The sequence below is a fragment of the Macrotis lagotis genome, chromosome 8 (genome assembly GCF_037893015.1).
Source record: "Macrotis lagotis isolate mMagLag1 chromosome 8, bilby.v1.9.chrom.fasta, whole genome shotgun sequence".
NCBI classification, from domain to species: domain Eukaryota; kingdom Metazoa; phylum Chordata; class Mammalia; order Peramelemorphia; family Peramelidae; genus Macrotis; species Macrotis lagotis.
In genome coordinates, this window is record NC_133665.1 from 177,882,198 (window position 1) to 177,898,975 (window position 16,778).

At 39.6% G+C, this 16,778-nt stretch overlaps 1 protein-coding gene and 1 long non-coding RNA gene across 7 annotated transcripts in view; one reads left to right on the forward strand and one right to left on the reverse strand.

Annotated features, from left to right (window-relative positions):
• The window catches only part of LOC141496390 (uncharacterized), a 74,438-nt gene extending 63,661 nt beyond the window's left edge, over positions 1–10,777 (reverse strand). Inside the window, exon 1 of the long non-coding RNA XR_012471045.1 lies at positions 10,169–10,777. This is a non-coding gene — a long non-coding RNA (uncharacterized LOC141496390). The remainder of the gene's footprint in view (positions 1–10,168) is intronic.
• Positions 10,778–11,093: 316 nt separating this feature from the next.
• The window catches only part of LOC141496388 (putative C-mannosyltransferase DPY19L2), a 152,829-nt gene continuing 147,144 nt past the window's right edge, over positions 11,094–16,778 (forward strand). For 5 of the 6 annotated variants that reach the window (XM_074198914.1, XM_074198916.1, XM_074198918.1 and 2 more), the window contains exon 1: positions 11,094–11,480. In XM_074198914.1, coding sequence (XP_074055015.1) covers positions 11,183–11,480 — 298 coding nt within the window. In that variant the 5' untranslated portion in view covers positions 11,094–11,182. Of the gene's footprint in view, positions 11,481–13,440; positions 13,507–16,778 lie in introns of those variants that run through there. The other variant, XM_074198920.1, reaches the window with a different exon arrangement.

Genomic DNA, 16,778 nt, shown 5'->3' on the forward strand with positions numbered 1-16,778 from the left:
ACCAGAAACTTTCTTGAGATAAACTGCCTAGCATCCCAACAATACTACAGAGAGTGCAACTATGATGGGCTGTACACATTGTTAGAATGCCAGGTGTATGTTGTCCAAAAACTATTTTATGGAGAACTCACACAGGAGAAGCTCTCACAAGGGGATCGGAAGAAGCAATACTGAGACTCCTTAAAGATGAAGAACTTTGAAGGACTTTAGAATTAATTGTACAGCATGGGAGACACTGGCACTGCCAGAGGCACTAGGATTGCCCAGCATGATGTGCCCTCATTAGTGAGGGTGCTGCCCTTTATGAGGAAGACAGAACTGAAGTAGCTCAAAGGAAACCTGTTACCAGTAGGTATTCGCATGGATTATTTGTGCCCACTCTGTGATAGAGCATTTCGATCTTGTATTGTTCTGATCAGTCACAGCAGGACATGTAATTTGTCTCAGAAATAGTGATGTCATTTTGGTATTCTTCAATAACGAAGAACAAGATCCAACCAACCGACTGGGGGTCAAATACTCTAGGGCTCAAACAGAACCAAACCAATCCTCTTCTGCCAGGAGGCCATTTAAATATTTGAAGATAGCCAAGCTCCCAAGTCCCTTCTAAGGCTCATTTGGCATGGTTCTTTCACTATGTCAGGTGTCTTCTACCTGCCCTCTTCAGCTTAACTATAGCCTTCTAAAACAGTGGTACCTAGAACTGATCACAATGCTTCAGAGGCTAGAAACAGTTCACTGAAATGTTTCTGTTGCCTTTTTCTGTCTTTCAAGTTCATATTAGCATTTTTGCCCACCTGTCACACTGTTGACTCACTTTTGAGTCTGTCACCATGAAAATGTTGATGACTTTTTAAAAAATATTTCATTAGATATTTTCCAAGCATATATTTTGAACAATCATTTAAAACAATTTTGAATTCCAAATTCTTGCCTCCCCTCTTGCTCCTCTTCTTTCCTTGAGAATGCAAGCAATTTGATTTCAATTATATGAGTGAGGTCTATCTTGTAAACACACACACACACACAAACACACACACACACACACAAATAGAAAAGAGAAAATTTCAGAAGTGTGTTGCAATCTGCATTCAGAGTTCATTGGTTCTCTTTCTGGGGGTAGACAGCACTTTTTATCATGGGTCCTTTAGAATGGTCTTGGGTCTCTGTCTTGAATAGAGTAGCTAAGTTGTTCACAATTATTACAGCAATATTGCTGTTTCTGAGTACAATGTCTTCTTGGTTTTGCCCACTTCACTTTGCTTTGGTTCATGTAAGTTTTCCCAGGTTTTTCCAAAACTAACCTGCTCATCATCTCTTTATAGCACAAGAGTATCCCATCACAATCACATACCATAACTTGTTTAGTTGTTCCCCAGCAGATGGGTATCTCTCCCATTTCCAATGCCTTATCACCAAAAGCTGCTACGTCTCTCTCTCTCTCTCTCTCTCTCTCTCTCTCTCTCTCTATATATATATATATATATATATATATATATATATACACATATATACATATGTATATATATATATATATACACACACACACACATATTTCAGAATAGGTACTTTTCCCTTTTCTTTAAAAACTTTGGAATATAGACTGAATAGCAGTTTGTTGGATCAGTGCAGTTTTATAGCTCTTTGGGCTATAAATTTTTCTCTAGAATGGCTAACCAATAGTGCATTAGTGTCCCAATTTTTCCACATCCCTTCTAGCATTTATTTTCCTTTTCTGTTATGTGAACTGAACTGATAGCCATGATAAGGTATTAAGTTTTTTTAAACTGTATTTCTCTAATCTGTAGTAAATTAGAGCATTTTTTCATGTATAGATAGCTTTGATCTTTTTTCTTCTGAAAATTTCCTGTTTATATCCTTTGACCAATTCACAACTGGAGAATGGCTATACTCTTATTTTTTATAAATTTGGCTCAGTTCTCTCTATATTTGAGTAGTGAGACCTTTATCAGAGAAGCTTGCTATAAACATTTCATTGTTTCCTATTTTCTTTCTGATTTTGGCTACATTAGTGTTGTGCAGAATCTTTTAAATTTTATGTGATCAAAACTATCTTTTATTTCCAGTGATCTCCTCCAGTTCTTATCTGGTTATAAATTCTTCCCATATCCCAGAGATTTGACTGGTAAAATTTTCCTTGTGCACCTAATTTTTTCCTGTTTTCTTTACTTATTTTTTTCCTTTACAAGTCTTATTTCCTTTAGAAAATAATTTTTTAGTTCGTCCAGGAATTCTTGTTGGGTTTATGTCCAATTCACATTTTTTTCTTTGAAGCTTTGCTTAAAACTGTTTTGATTTCACTGTCTTCTGAATTTGTCTTAATCTTCTCTGTCACCATAGTAGCTTTTTATGTTCAGGTTCTTTTTTTTGTTGTTTGCTCACTTTCTATCTTATTTCTTAATTTGCAACTTTATGTTAATGTTGGGTTCTGTTCCCAGTGTGGGGTGGGGTAGGGTGAGGAGGGGTTGTTTTCTCAAGTTTCAGACTTTTTTGCATTGTTGTTTTCAGACATAGTTCTGGGGATTTGGAAGTTTTCAGTGCCTCCAAGGCTGTTTGTATAAAGCTGTGTGTACCTGTGTCCTTACCCAGGAAGAACCTCTATTCTCTTAGGATTGAAACACATATTGCTTCTCAGGACTTCTCCTCCTCTTGACTAAAAGTGCTTTTCTCTGTCCTCTTTGATTCAGAAGTGGGCATAGGCAAAGGAATTGCCAAACAGTAGCATCTCAGGGTTCCTGCTAAAACTATTGACTTGAAGTGTATTTTTCTGTTTTTGACCAGAAGAGGGCAATGCAGCTGCCAAACACATCTGATCTTATGTCTAGAGATTGCTCTTTCTGACCAGTTTCCAGATCCCTCTGCCATCTCTGGCTTGAGAACTCCCAAAGCTACTGCAGCTGCTGTCTCTACTACCTAGTTCCAAGGGGGTTTCATCTATGGAGGATCTTGTCTGGCTTCATCCCCTACCCCACCCCCATGTAACAGATCCCTCCTTCTTTTATCCTACTTTATTTTGGTCTGGAAGAATGTCTGTCTCTGACATTTTGTTGACTCTGCTACTACAGAATTCAATTTTGAGGTGCTATTTTAAGGTTGTTTAGAGGGGAATGTTGGGAGAGCTCAGCTGAGTGCTTTCTCTGCTCTGTCACCTGAGTTCTGCCCTGGAAAGACCTTGCTAGTTTTCTCATAACCAAACTGAATCCATCCTGTGCTTGAGAGGGATTTTTAAAAACTAATTATCAGAGAGCCTAGGTGGCACAGTGGATAGAGTACCGGCCCTGGAGCCAGGAGTATCTGAGTCCAAATCCGGCCTCAGACACTTAATAACTGCCTAGTGTGTAGCCTTGGGCAAGCCACTTAACCCCACTGCCTTGCAAAAAACCTAAAAAACCCATTAATTGTCCTCTATTAAATAGTCTTAATTTATTCACCCCATCACTCAAGGATCCTGATTCTTCCATCCAACCAGCTAACTACCTCACCCACTTCAAGCTGTTTGACAATTTGACAAATAAATAAGCTGTGACTTCATCTACCTTAGTGATAAAAATTTCTGCCAAGAAAAGGATTACTAAGCACAACACTTCTGGTCAATGGAGAACTGAATTGCAGATAGTTTTGAAGGTGGCATTTCATTTAAGGAGTCTGAGACCTTGAAGGGGCCCTGAAGAGATAAGTTGAAATATCTGGAGTCTTTCTTCTCCAAGAGAGATGCTTATGACACATAGTCTCCCTTAGTGTTAGGTAGAACTGGCTAAAAGAGTAGAGGAAAGAAGTAATTTGGTCATTCCTAGAAGATTATTGTACAGGACATCCTGAAGCAGCTTAAGTGGATAAGCAACTGGAGTCCAGGGTAACTTCTGGAAAGAACATGGTAAGTAAGTACCATCTAGTGAAGATCAGTCAGGCCTTGACTAGGAGCAGTCAAAATGCAACACTAGATGGGTATCAGGTCTAGTAGTAGGAAGAATGAAGGCATTTGAAGTGTTGACAAACTGGTCATCTTTCCTTACATGTGTCCTGGTCATACATATTCTAGAGTTCATTCCTTCATATAGGCATCCTGGCCACTGGTATTCCATATGTGGTCCATGAAAAATTCTAATCAAAGTTCACTTATTCCATTATGTATAAATTCATGAGAGAATGAGTTCAAGGTTTAGGAAAAATGAAATGTTATTCTTTCATTTACACTGCTAGTTAGTTAAAAGCTTTTTTTTATGAACTGTGTGTCACTGGGCTTAATGGTAAAATATACCATTACTGGGGGTTCATAAACTATGATTTGAGAAAGTTTGGAAATACAAAATACTTCCAAACTTGAGTAAATATTGGAGATCACAGAATGAGAAGGTCAAAATATAATAGATATTGGTTTTGAAGTCATTTGTACATACCAGTGAAATGGTAAAAATTTAAATTTCATTTCAGGAGAGGTGATCTCCTGATTTTTATCTAAAAAGTCCTAGCATAATAATTCAAAGACAAGCAATTTACTGTTCATAAAAGAATCAACTCAACTTATAATGATTTTACCTTGCAGAGGATGATTTTATAAAATGAGAATGCACAACAATATCATTGTTAAGTCAAACCAGTTTGTTCATATGATAAGTTACAATGGAAACAAGATTGGATATAGTATCAGATACCTGACCTCAAATTCATGATTTTAATATTCATTTAGTTGTATAATCAGAAGCGAGGTGCTTGTCCTCTCTAGGATCCAGTTTCCTCATCTACAATATATATACATATACATATATATATATACATATATGTGTGTATATATGTATACACACATATATGTATATATATACACCATATACATATGTAGTATATCACATCTATGTATATATATATAATAAAAGAAACACATGATAATAAGCATATCATTGTACTATTGAACTCATAAGGTTGTTGTGAGGAAAGTCTGTGAACTTTAAGATACTTATTATTGATATTATAGCAGCAGAATTTTAATAGATCCCTTAAAATCGATAAATGGGTCCACTAGAAATTATTTGGCTAATAAAACAGATTTGAGGAACATGTGGTTAATAAAGCATTTTGTGACTTTACTTTAGAAGAAATAATGTTGCTCCATTAGATTAATATTTTGGCTTTTAAGTTCAAAATTTGTGATCATTAACAGATAAAATTATCTTTTCTATGTAGGAAATTGATGTACAACTTCAAAAGTAGAGGGGTGGAGCCAAGATGGCAGTGTGAAGGCAGCATTTCCTGGGAACTCCTTCTCCCCAAAACCCCCCAAAGCCAACAAATTATGACTCTAGCCAAAATTTAGAAAGACTGAGTGATACATTTTTCCAGTCCAAGATAACTTAGAATTTCCTTGGTAAAGGTGTGTTTCACCAGGATCAGGAGTTGGAAAAAGCCCCAGTTGTAGCACAGCTCCAGAACAGCTTGAAGGGGTGGGAAGAGAATCCTGCTATACCAGAATGAGTGTGGAGTGAGGGAGCACAGGCCGCAGAACCTGCAGTGAGAATCTGGAGAAGGCAGTCTGCACCCCCAGAGCACAGCCCACAGATGGTGTGGGGGCAGGGAAGACTACAGAGGTTTCTCTGCTCTCCCTCAGGGTGGGACTCTACTATTTGCCCACACTCAGGTCTGGGTTGCAGTTTGGGCTTCTATGCTAGGTAGCCAGGCAGGACCCCTCCTTGCAGGTCCAGGGCAGAGGGAAGTGTGATGGTCATCTACATATCAAAACACAGGCAAGAGCACATAAGACCTTGGAGGAATAAGGGTCCCAGTGGGGTGTCCCTCCCCAAAAAATAACCTAAAGCCTTTGAAGTGCTGTAAATTAGTCTTGGGCTAAGGAAATGAGTAAACAATAGAAAAAAAAAAAGAATCTGACCATAGAGAATTACTTTAGTCCCACGGAAGACTAAAAACACATACTCAGATGATGACAAAATTGAAACTTCTATAATCCAAAACCTCCAAGAAAAATAGAAAATGGGCTCAGACTATGAATGAGCTCAAAAAAAACTTTGAAAAGCAATTAAGGGAGGTGGAGGAAAAATTGGGAGGAGAAATGAGAGCAAGAAATCATGCAAAACCAAACCAACAGCTTGGTGAAAGAAATACAAAAAAAATATTAAAGAAAATAATATGTTAAAAACAGTTTAGGCCAAATGGAGAAAGCAAAACAAAAAAGGAAAATGAGAAGAATGCCTCAAAAAAGCAGAATTGGCCAGCTGGAAAAGGAGATAAAAAAAGCTCTCTGAATAAAATAATTCCTTCAAATGCAGAATGGAACTAAAGGAAGCTGATGACTTTGCAAGAAATCACAAAGAAATAAAACTCTTCCAAAAAAAGCAAAAAATTCGAAGAAAATGTGAAATATCTCATTGGAAAAACAACCAACCTTGAAAACAGATCGAAGAAATAATTTAAAAACTACTGGACTATCTGAAAACCACAATCAGGAAAAGAGCCTAGACTTCATTTTTCAAGAAATAATACAGCAAAATTGCCCTGAGATCCTAGAAGCAGAAGGTAAAATAGAAATTGAGGGGATTCACCAGTCATCTCCTGAAAAAGATCCCCAAAGAAAAACTTCCAGGAATATTATAGCCAAATTCCAAAACTCCCAAATCAAAGAAAAAATTCTAAAAGCTGCCAGAAATAAAGAATTCAAATACCAAGGCTCCATAGTCAGGATTACACAGGATCTGGCAGCATCTACATTAAGGGCTCATAAGGATTGGAATATGATATTCCAGAAGGCAAAAGATCTTGGTTTACAATTGAGAATCAACTACCCAGCAAAACTGAACATCCTCTTTCAGGGGAAAAGATGGATTTTCAATGACACAGGAGACTTTCAAACTTTTCTATTGAGACAACCAGAGCTGAGCAAAAAGTTTGATCTTCAAGTACTGGATTCTGGTGAACCATAGAGGGAATGGAAGAGAGGGACTAACTATGAGGAACTTGATGATGTTGAACTGTTTGTATTCCTTCATGGGAAGAAGATATTGATAACTCATATGAATTTTCTCATTTATAAGAGCTGTTAAAAGGAGCAGATATAGATAGGACATAGGAAGGAGCGGAATATAATGGTATGATATGTTAAAGGGATGGAGTCAATGGGCAATGGTGGGGGAAAGTACTGGGAGGAAGGAAAAGGAGATGAAGAAGCTGAGAGATTTCACATATAAATGTCAAGAAAAAGTTTTTTCAATGGAATGGAGGTGGGGAAGGCAAGGGGGAATGAGTGAGCCTTCATTCTCATCGGAAATGGCTCAGGAAGGAAATGACATACACACTTAATAGGGTGAAGAAATCTGTCTTGCCCTGGAGAAGGATGGGAGGAAAGAGACGGAATGGGGAGGAGGGAAGGGGGGGGGGAAGAGGTGATAGAAAAGAGGGAAGACCGAGGGAGAGGGTACGCAGATATAACACACTTTTGGATAGGGCCAGGAAGAAAGGAGAGAAAATAGAATAAATGAGAGTGGGGAGGAATAGAGTGGAGGTACAGCTAGTAATAGCAACTGTGGAAAAAATATTGAAGCAACTTCTCTGGTGGACTTATTATAAAGAAAGCAACTCAACCCAGAGACAGAGCCATTGGAATCTGAACACAGATTGAAGTATATATTTTTTCTCTCTCTCACTACTCTTGAGGTTTCTCATCTTCTTGGGGGGAAGGGGGGTTTATGTTTACTCTTATAAAAATTATTGTAATAATAGTAATAATAAATTAAAGTTCACTTGCAAAAAACTTCAAAAGTAAAATTACCTTTTATAGAATAATAATTTAAATTTACATGGTCATTTGTCATGTCATATCATCAAAATCTCAAAATAACTATGTGAAATAGCTACCATGTATATATATCTATATCTATCTCTCTACATAATATGTGTGTGTGTGTATAAAAAATACATAGTGTATAGGTGCTTGACCTGAGTTCAGATTTTACTTCTAACATTTACTGAATGTGAACAAGTCATATAAGACCTCTGGGAATCTCAATTGTATCATGTAATATGGGGTTGTACTATGGATATCCTCTCAGACCTCTCCCTTCTAGCTCCAGCTTTACTCCCATAATCAACCCATACTTAATGTTATATATGCTTTAATCAGCTTTAGCCTGTATACTTAGATACCAGTATTTTCTTCAAGTCAAAAACTAGTAGAAAATATTCAGATATTTGAAACTGTGATCTCATCTATGTATCCTAATGATAAAAATCATAAGTTATCCTTGTTTTTCATTCCTCATGATTTATTTCTATGCTTTCCCATATATTTGCCATAGGAGGTCCATCCAATGTACTGGGAACCATCCAAACTTTCTCTTAGCTTCTTCATAAGATTACCAGTGGATTTCATGAGATGCTCATCAGTTATCTCTTGCTTTTATAATGTGATCCTTCCATGAATTGAAAGTATCAGAAAATTATTTGAACCAATTAAATAAAATACTGATGGCATAGAGACCTGATTTATTTTCATAAGCAATGGAAGCCATAAAATTCTATTAGCTGAATTGTATTTAGGGTTTTATTTTTTTTTATTCTGTTTCATTTATTAAACTGATTTACTTCTAACAAGAGCAGAAATTTTGCCTTTTAAAAGTTCATTAAAACAGGAAAAAAAACCCTTTCAATTGAAATGTTAGTTTTATATGTTCTCTCTACCATCTGCTGGTTATAGCTATTATTACACATTTTTTGTAACTTTTTTCTTGCCCTCTAGTGGCCTTAAAAGTTTAGGTGAGACATGTAACTCTTGCATGAGACCTTTTTGAATTTTTCAGTTCTTAGTGCCCTGGACCTCCAAACTACTTTTTGTTTGCTATGTCTGTTGGTTTACCACATTGGAATTTTAGCTCCTAGAAAGCAGGGGCTGTTTCCTTTTTGTTTTCCGTAGTTGCAGAATTTAACACATATATGGTGTTGAGTAAGCTGGAAAGTTCTTCCTTAAACCGAACTGAAGACCTCTCCATCTATTAGGGTCCTTTCATATAGTTTCTCAAAAATCTTTACTTAGATTTTTCAAATATTTTCAAATATTTAGAGTCAGGAAATAAGTAGGAATCAAGTATAATACATGTTGGAAAAGAGACCTTCAAGAGAGGAGAAGGTGGTTACTGTGTCTTAATAGAAATGCAAAATGTCTGCCTCTCAAACAATGAGATAGAATAAAACAAAAACAAAAGTGCAAGAAAGGTACAAAATAACAAAAATCTTGCTGCTACTGCTATTACCACCATTACCTCTACTACCTCTGCTACCACTGGGAGCACCATGGCTACTACTACCATTACTACTGCTACTACTATGATTATCACCACCACCACCACCATCTATCACCACTACTACTATTACCATCATGACTACTACCACCACTACGGCTACCACCACCACCATCACCACTACTATTACCATCATGATCCCCATGATAACTACCACTGCCACCACCACCACCACTACCAGAACTGCTACCACTACTATAACTACCACAACCACCATCACCACTATCCATTACCATTACTCCTATTCCCACTATTACTACAACCACTACAATCACCACCACTGCCACCTCTGCAACCACTACCATTACTACTGCAAGTACTACAAGGGCTATCATCACCATCACTATCACCAACCCACCACCACCACTACTCCCATGGTTTTACAATTGGATGGAATCAGAACTCTGGTCTTCCTGGCCCTGAGTCCTACTCTATCACAATTACAACACTTCTGCATCTGTAAGCATTGAGGAGAGACCTCAGAATAGGATGCCTTGGGTTCAAGTCTCACCTCTGACACAGGCAGGGTGTGGGACCCTGGGTAGGTAACATCCTCTCAGTTTTTTAGCAATATCCTAAGAGTGAAAGCTGTAGAAGACTTAGAACTCGAATGGAAAAAAGGAACTTCAGTAAGTGAAATCTGAGTTACTTATCGCTAACACTGATAGAGAATTCTAGACTTTGAGTTGGAATTAAATAAGTAAAAAGTAGCATTAATATAGGAATGAAGATTTGCATAATACTTTATTGTCTTATTGACTTCTGGTGCAGCAGCTCCATGCACATCATCTTGTCCAACTCCCTTATTTTACAGATGAAGAAACTGAGGCTGGAGAGGTGAAGGGATTTACCTTTGTCAGAGGCAGGACGTGAACTAGGTTCTTGCAGTACTTGATCATCAAGCCACCTAGCTGCTTCTCAAATTTGCAAAGCCCGTTCAATACATTAAGATAACTTGACGGGATGCAGAACCGTCAGATGGCCTCCTTGGGGTGACTGTGGACCCCCAACTCCAGCCCAGTCACGTGGCCCCTTCTCAGGGTCCCCAGAGCCTTTTTTTTTTTTTCTGCAAGGCAATGGGGTTAAGCCCAAGGCCACACAGCTGGGTAGTTAGTAAGTGCCTGAGGCTGGATCTGAACCCAGGTCCTCCGGACTGCAGGGCCGGTGCTCTAGCCACTGGGCACCCAGCCGCCTCCTTCCCGGGGCCTTGTGATGCCCCTTTGCAGACTTTCCCATGGGCTGCCCGGCGCCGTCCTCACAACAACGTGCGGTGGCCGCCCGGAGCGGAAGCCCCGGCCGAGGGGCGCCAGGCGGGCCCCCAGTCTTGCAGGGCCTTTTCGGGCCCATTTCATCTATAATCGGCCAGTGTTCCGCCGGTTATCCGATCCCCGTTTTCGGCGTATATGGAAATGTGCGTCTGCGACGGTTACGTTACATAAAAAGCAGAATTAGAAATAAAAGTTACAAGTCCTGGAGCCAGTACCTGCCACAGGCGTCGTTACAGCGCGGGAGCGAGGCCGGAAGTCCCCGGCCGGAAGGAGAGGCGCCCGGGGCCTCCGGGAAGGGCTTCGCGGCTGCGCACTGCGGGGACGAGCGGCACGCGGTCCTCCGGCTCCGGAGCGCCCCGCGGCTGCGCGCTGGGGGCAGGAGCTGCGCACGCAGCGGGGGCGGGCGCGCGGCTCCCGGGCACGCGGCTCCCGGCCCCCCGGCTTCGCGCTCAGCCGGCCGTCGCCGTGACAACCCGGGGAGGGGCAACGGCGGCCCCGGCGAGGAGCGGTTGAGGCGGTGGCGGCGCCGCCCGGCCGGGCTCTGCGGGGGCAGCCGGGCCTCCGGCGTCGGCGCGGGCGAGCAGGGGCTGCGAGGAGATGGTGGAGACGAGGAACAAGCAGAAGGACCCGCCAGCCAAGGGCATCCAGGCCCCCCGCCACCCCCCGCGGGGCCGGCAGGGCAGGGCCGGCGAGCGCGGCTCCCCGGCGGAGGACAAGGGCCCGCCGCCCGGCTCGCCCAGGGACCCCTACGGCCTCAAGGCCCATCCCCGGCCCGGGGCCTGGCTGCAGCAGCTGCTGGGCGCCGCCCTCAGGCGCCTGCTGGGCCTGCTCCTGAGGAAGCTGCAGGTGCTGCCGCGCGTGCGCAGCCACTCGTGGAACGTGACGCTGCTGCTAGGTGAGGGGGGGCCCAACCGACGCCCCCCGGGCCCCGCGCGGCGGCCCAGAGCCCGCGGGCATCACCCGCCCTTCTGGGGAGCTGCCTTCCCGCCGTCCGTCTGTCATCTGCCCTAGAGCCATCCGTCTCTATCATCTATTTGTCTCCCATCCATCTGTCTGTCTATCATCTTATTTGTCTAGCATCCATCCATCTATGTAGCTGTCTTTCATCCATCTGTCTGTCTATTCTCTATTTGTCTATCATCCATCTGTCTATTTGTCTATCATCCACCCATCTATCTAGCTATCTTTCATCCATCTATCATCTATTTGTCAATCATCCATCTGTTTATCATCAATCTGTCTGTCTGTCATCTTATTTGTCTAGCATCCACCCATCTATCTAGCTGTCTTTCATCCATCTGTCTATCATCTATTTGTCTGTCATCATCTATCTGTTTATCATCCATCTGTCTAGCATCCACCCATCTATCTAGCTGTCTTTCACCATCTGTCTATCATCTATTTGTCTATCATCATCTATCTGTTTATCATCCATGTCTATCATCTTATTTGTCTAGCATCCACCCATCTATCTAGCTGTCTTTCATCCATCTGTCTGTCTATTCTCTATTTGTCTCCCATCCATCTGTCTGTCTGTTTATCATCCATCTGTCTGTCTATCATCTTATTTGTCTAGCATCCACCCATCTATCTAGCTATCTTTCATCCATCTGTCTATCATCTATTTGTCTATCATCATCTATCTGTTTATCATCCATGTCTGTCTATCATCTTATTTGTCTAGCATCCACCCATCTATCTAGCTGTCTTTCATCCATCTGTCTGTCTATTCTCTATTTGTCTCCCATCCATTTATCTGTTTATCATCCATCTGTCTATCATCTTATTTGTCTATCATCCATCCATCTATGTAGCTGTCTTTCATTCATCTGTCTGTCTATTCTCTATTTGTCTATCATCCATCTGTCTGTCTGTCTATCATCTATTTGTTCATCATCCACCCATCTATCTAGCTGTCTTTCACCCATCTCTCTATCATCTGTCATCCATCTGTCTATCATCTGTTTGTCTGCCATCCATCGGTCTATCTGTTCATCATCCATCTATCATCTGTTTGTCTGCCATCCATCTGTCTATCTGTTCATCATCCATCTATCATCTTATTTGTCTGTCATCCATCCATCTATGTAGCTGTCTGTCTGTGCTCTATTTGTCTACCATCCATCTGTCTGTTTATCACCCATCTGTCTATCATCTTATTTGTCTATCATCCATCCATCTATGTAGCTGTCTTTCATCCACCTGTCTGTCTATTCTCTATTTGTCTATCATCCATCTGTCTGTCTGTCTATCATCTATTTGTTCATCATCCGCCCATCTATCTAGCTGTCTTTCATCCATCTATCATCTATTTGTCAATCATCCATCTGTCTATCTGTTTATCATCAATCTGTCTGTCTGTCTATCATCTTATTTGTCTAGCATCCACCCATCTATCTAGCTATCTTTCATCCATCTGTCCATCATCTGTCTTTGATCCATCTGTCTCTATCATCTGTTTGTCTACCATCCATCCATCTAGCTATCTTTCATCCATCTGTGTATCATCTATTTGTCTATCATTCATCTGTCTATCTGTTTATCATCCGTCTGACATCTGTATACCATCAACCCGTCTATCTAGCTGTCTTTTATTCATCTGTCTATCATCTGTCTTTCATCCATGTCTGTCTATCATCTATTTGTCTATCATCCATCTGGTTATCATCCATCTGTCTGTCATCTATCTGTCTATCAACCATCTAGCTATCTAGCTATCTTTCTTTCATCTGTTTCTGTCTGTCATCCATCCATCTATCTATTTGTATCTAATTAGTATTATAGCTATACCATAGGTATACCTTTATTTGTGTCTTTTATCTCTCTGGGGATGTCCACCAAGTAATGCACACCAAGTGATGGCCCTTTAACTGGCTTTTTAACCAACATCATTATAAATTGCCTTCCCAAATGGTTGGATGGTGAGTGACCCCCAGGGTATAATTGTGCTTGCCTTTCCATAGCCTCTCCAGCAATTAGTATACACCAACTTTTGTCATTTTTGTGAGTTAAGTTGATTTACAGTTTTACTTTTAGTGATTTGGAGCCATATTTTGTACCATCATAAGTAGTTGACTGGTTTTTTTTTTTTGAGAACTTTATATTATTTCTTGGGGAGTAATTCAGTATTTGGGCTAATTTTCTGTATATCTGTTAGATAGCAACTCAAAATCAGAGAGATTTTATGCAAAGGTTATTTGATGACTTCTCTTTTTATCCTAACTTAATTTTCTTTGTTCAAAGGTTCTTTTTAATTGATATTTTCTTTTTCCTGACACATGTTATGAAAGTTTTTCAACATTAATCCATATACATTTGCATATTTGTTCAAAGGTTTTTCTTTTTCTTTCTTTTTTTTTGAATTTTTGCAAGGCAGTGGAGTTAAGTGACTTGCCCAAGGTCACAAAGCCAAGCAAGTGTGTTAAGTGTCTCAGAACAGATTTGAACTTGGGTCCTCCTGACTCCAGGGCTGCAGCTCTATCCACTCCACTACCTAACTGCCCTGTTCAAAGGATTTTCAGTTTGATGTAATAAAACCCTATTCTTTGCTTGGCTAAAGAATTTCCTCCCTTCCCCTTACACCTTTGGAAGAGAACTGATTTTTTTTTCTAATTTTTTTAGTGTGACTTTATATTTAGGTCATTTTGTTTGGCTGAAGAATTTCCTCCCTTCCCCCTTACATCTTTGGAAGGGAACTGATTTTTTTTCCTAATATTTTAATAGTATGTATGACCTCATATTTAGGTCACATCCATTTTTAAGCTTATTGTGATATCTGATGTAAAATTATGATGTAAACCTAATTTCTGCTCCACTTTTCTAATTTCCCCCAGCACATTTTGTAAATAGGAATTTTACCCCCAAAAGAGCCTTCTTTTTGAGGATCTCTTGATACAGTAGTTTTTGATGTTGGTGGGTCATTTCTTTGAGTTAACTTATCTCTACTACTTTAGTCTATGAAGTGAGGCTTTGGACCAGTCCCAGATTCTGCACCTGATATGCTTTTTGGGTGGGATGTTTGAACCTGCTTGATCTGACCTTGAGTACTTGTGTACTTCTGTAGTGACTTCCATTTCCTGGGGTTAGTCTTTCCTGGTTGTGTGATGTTTAATATACTAAATCTTCAGGACCCTTTCTGATTCTGAGAACACAGGATTAGGGAATTTGGAGCCCCTGGATTGGGGCTGTCTGGCTTCAAGACCCACAACACACCCTGGTTACTGGGCACTGCTGCCCCCCTAGGACCTTGCAGTCAAACTTATTTCTAGTCTCTGGGTCATTGTGGAAGGGCTGGTGCTGACCATGCTGGAGGAGTTCTCCATCCCATTGCTGTGTTGACTTCTGACTGAGACTTTATTTTGTTTTCTTCTTTTGAATAGCATTTTATTTTTTTCCAATTACATGTAAAGTCAATTTTAACATTCATTTTAAAAAAATTTGAGTTCCAAATTTTCTCCCTCTATTTTTTCTTTCATTTCTCTAAAATGATAGGTAATTTGATTTACATTATATATGTACAGTCATGTAAAATATTTCTATGTTAGTCATGTTATGAAGGAAGAAACAACTAAAGAGACAAAACCACGGAAAAAATAAAGATAGTGAAAATAGTATGTTTTGATCTGTATGTACACCCCAATAGTTCCTTGGATATGGATAGCATTTTCAGCATGAGTACTTTGGAATTATTTTAGATCATTGTATTGATGAGAAGAACTAAATCATTCAGTGTTGACCATCGCACAATATTTCTGTTATTGTGCATGTTTCTGTTCACTTCATTTTTATGTCTTCAAGTTTTTCTTTCCAGGTTTTTCTGAAATCTATCTGCGTATTTCTCAATTATATAAATTGTATTCCATCACTTTCATATACCACAGCTTGTTCATCTCTTTCCCAATTGATGGGCATCCCCTCCAATTCTCTGCTACCTCAAAAATGTTACTATAAATATTTTTATATATGTGGGTCTTTCCCCCTTCTGATTTTTTGGGGGATATAGACTTCATAGCTGGATCACAGGGTATGCACAATTTGATTGTCATTGGGTATGGTTCCAAATTGCTCATCAGAATGTTTGGACCAGCTCACAACCCCAGCAACAGTGCATTAATGTACCAGTTTTTCCATATTTCTGCCAACACTTATCATTTTCTTTTTTCTGTCCTATTAGTCAATCTGATAATTGTGAGGTGGTATCTCAAAGTTGCTGTAATTTGTATTTTTCTTTTAGAGAATTTTTTCCTACGATTATAGCTTGCTTCAATTTCTTTTTTCTGAAAGCTGTCTGTTGATATCCTTTGAATATCAATTGGGAAATGGCTTATATTCTTACAAATTTGACTCAGTTCTCTATGTATTTGAGAAATGAGGCCTCTTTTAGAGACACTGTAAAAATTGTTCCCCAGTTTTCAACTTTCTAATCTTAGCTGCATTGGTTTTATTTGTGCAAACCCTTTTTAATTTAATATAATCAAAATTAGCCATTTTGCATCTTGCAATGATCTCAGTCTCTTGCTTGGGCAAAAATTCTTCCCTTCTCTATAGATTTATATTCCTTGCTCTCCTATTATGCTTATGGAGTCACCCTTTATGCCTTAAAATATGTACCCATTTTGACCTTATCTTGTTGTACTATGAAAAATATTGGTCTATATCTAGTTTCTGCCTTACTGTTTTCCAGTTATCCCAGCCGTTTCTTATCCTACAGTGAGTTCTTAACCTAGAGTCAGGTATTTTGGGGTTTAGCAAATACTGTGTTACTTTGGTCCTTTTCTACTATGTCTTGTGTGCCTAATCTCTTCCATTGATCCACACCCTCTGTTACTTAACTAGTACCAGATTGTTTTAATGATTGCTGTTTCATGATACAGTTTGAGATCTGGTAGAGTTTGACCACCTTTCTTTGCATTTTTTCCCTTTAATTTCCTTTATTTTCTTGATCTTTGGTTCTTGCAGGTGAATATTGTTATTTTTTTTCTAGCTCTATAAAATAATTTTGGGTGGTTTGATTGACATGTCACTGAATATGTGAATTTAGGTCTAATTGTATTTTTATTAGACTGACTTGACCAACTATGAGCAATAGCTATTTCTCCAATTGTTTTAACTCTGACTTTATTTGTGCTACTCAGACTCAGTTTCTGAGAATTTTTCTTGGTGTACTTTGTATTGCACGCCAAGAGTCTTGTAA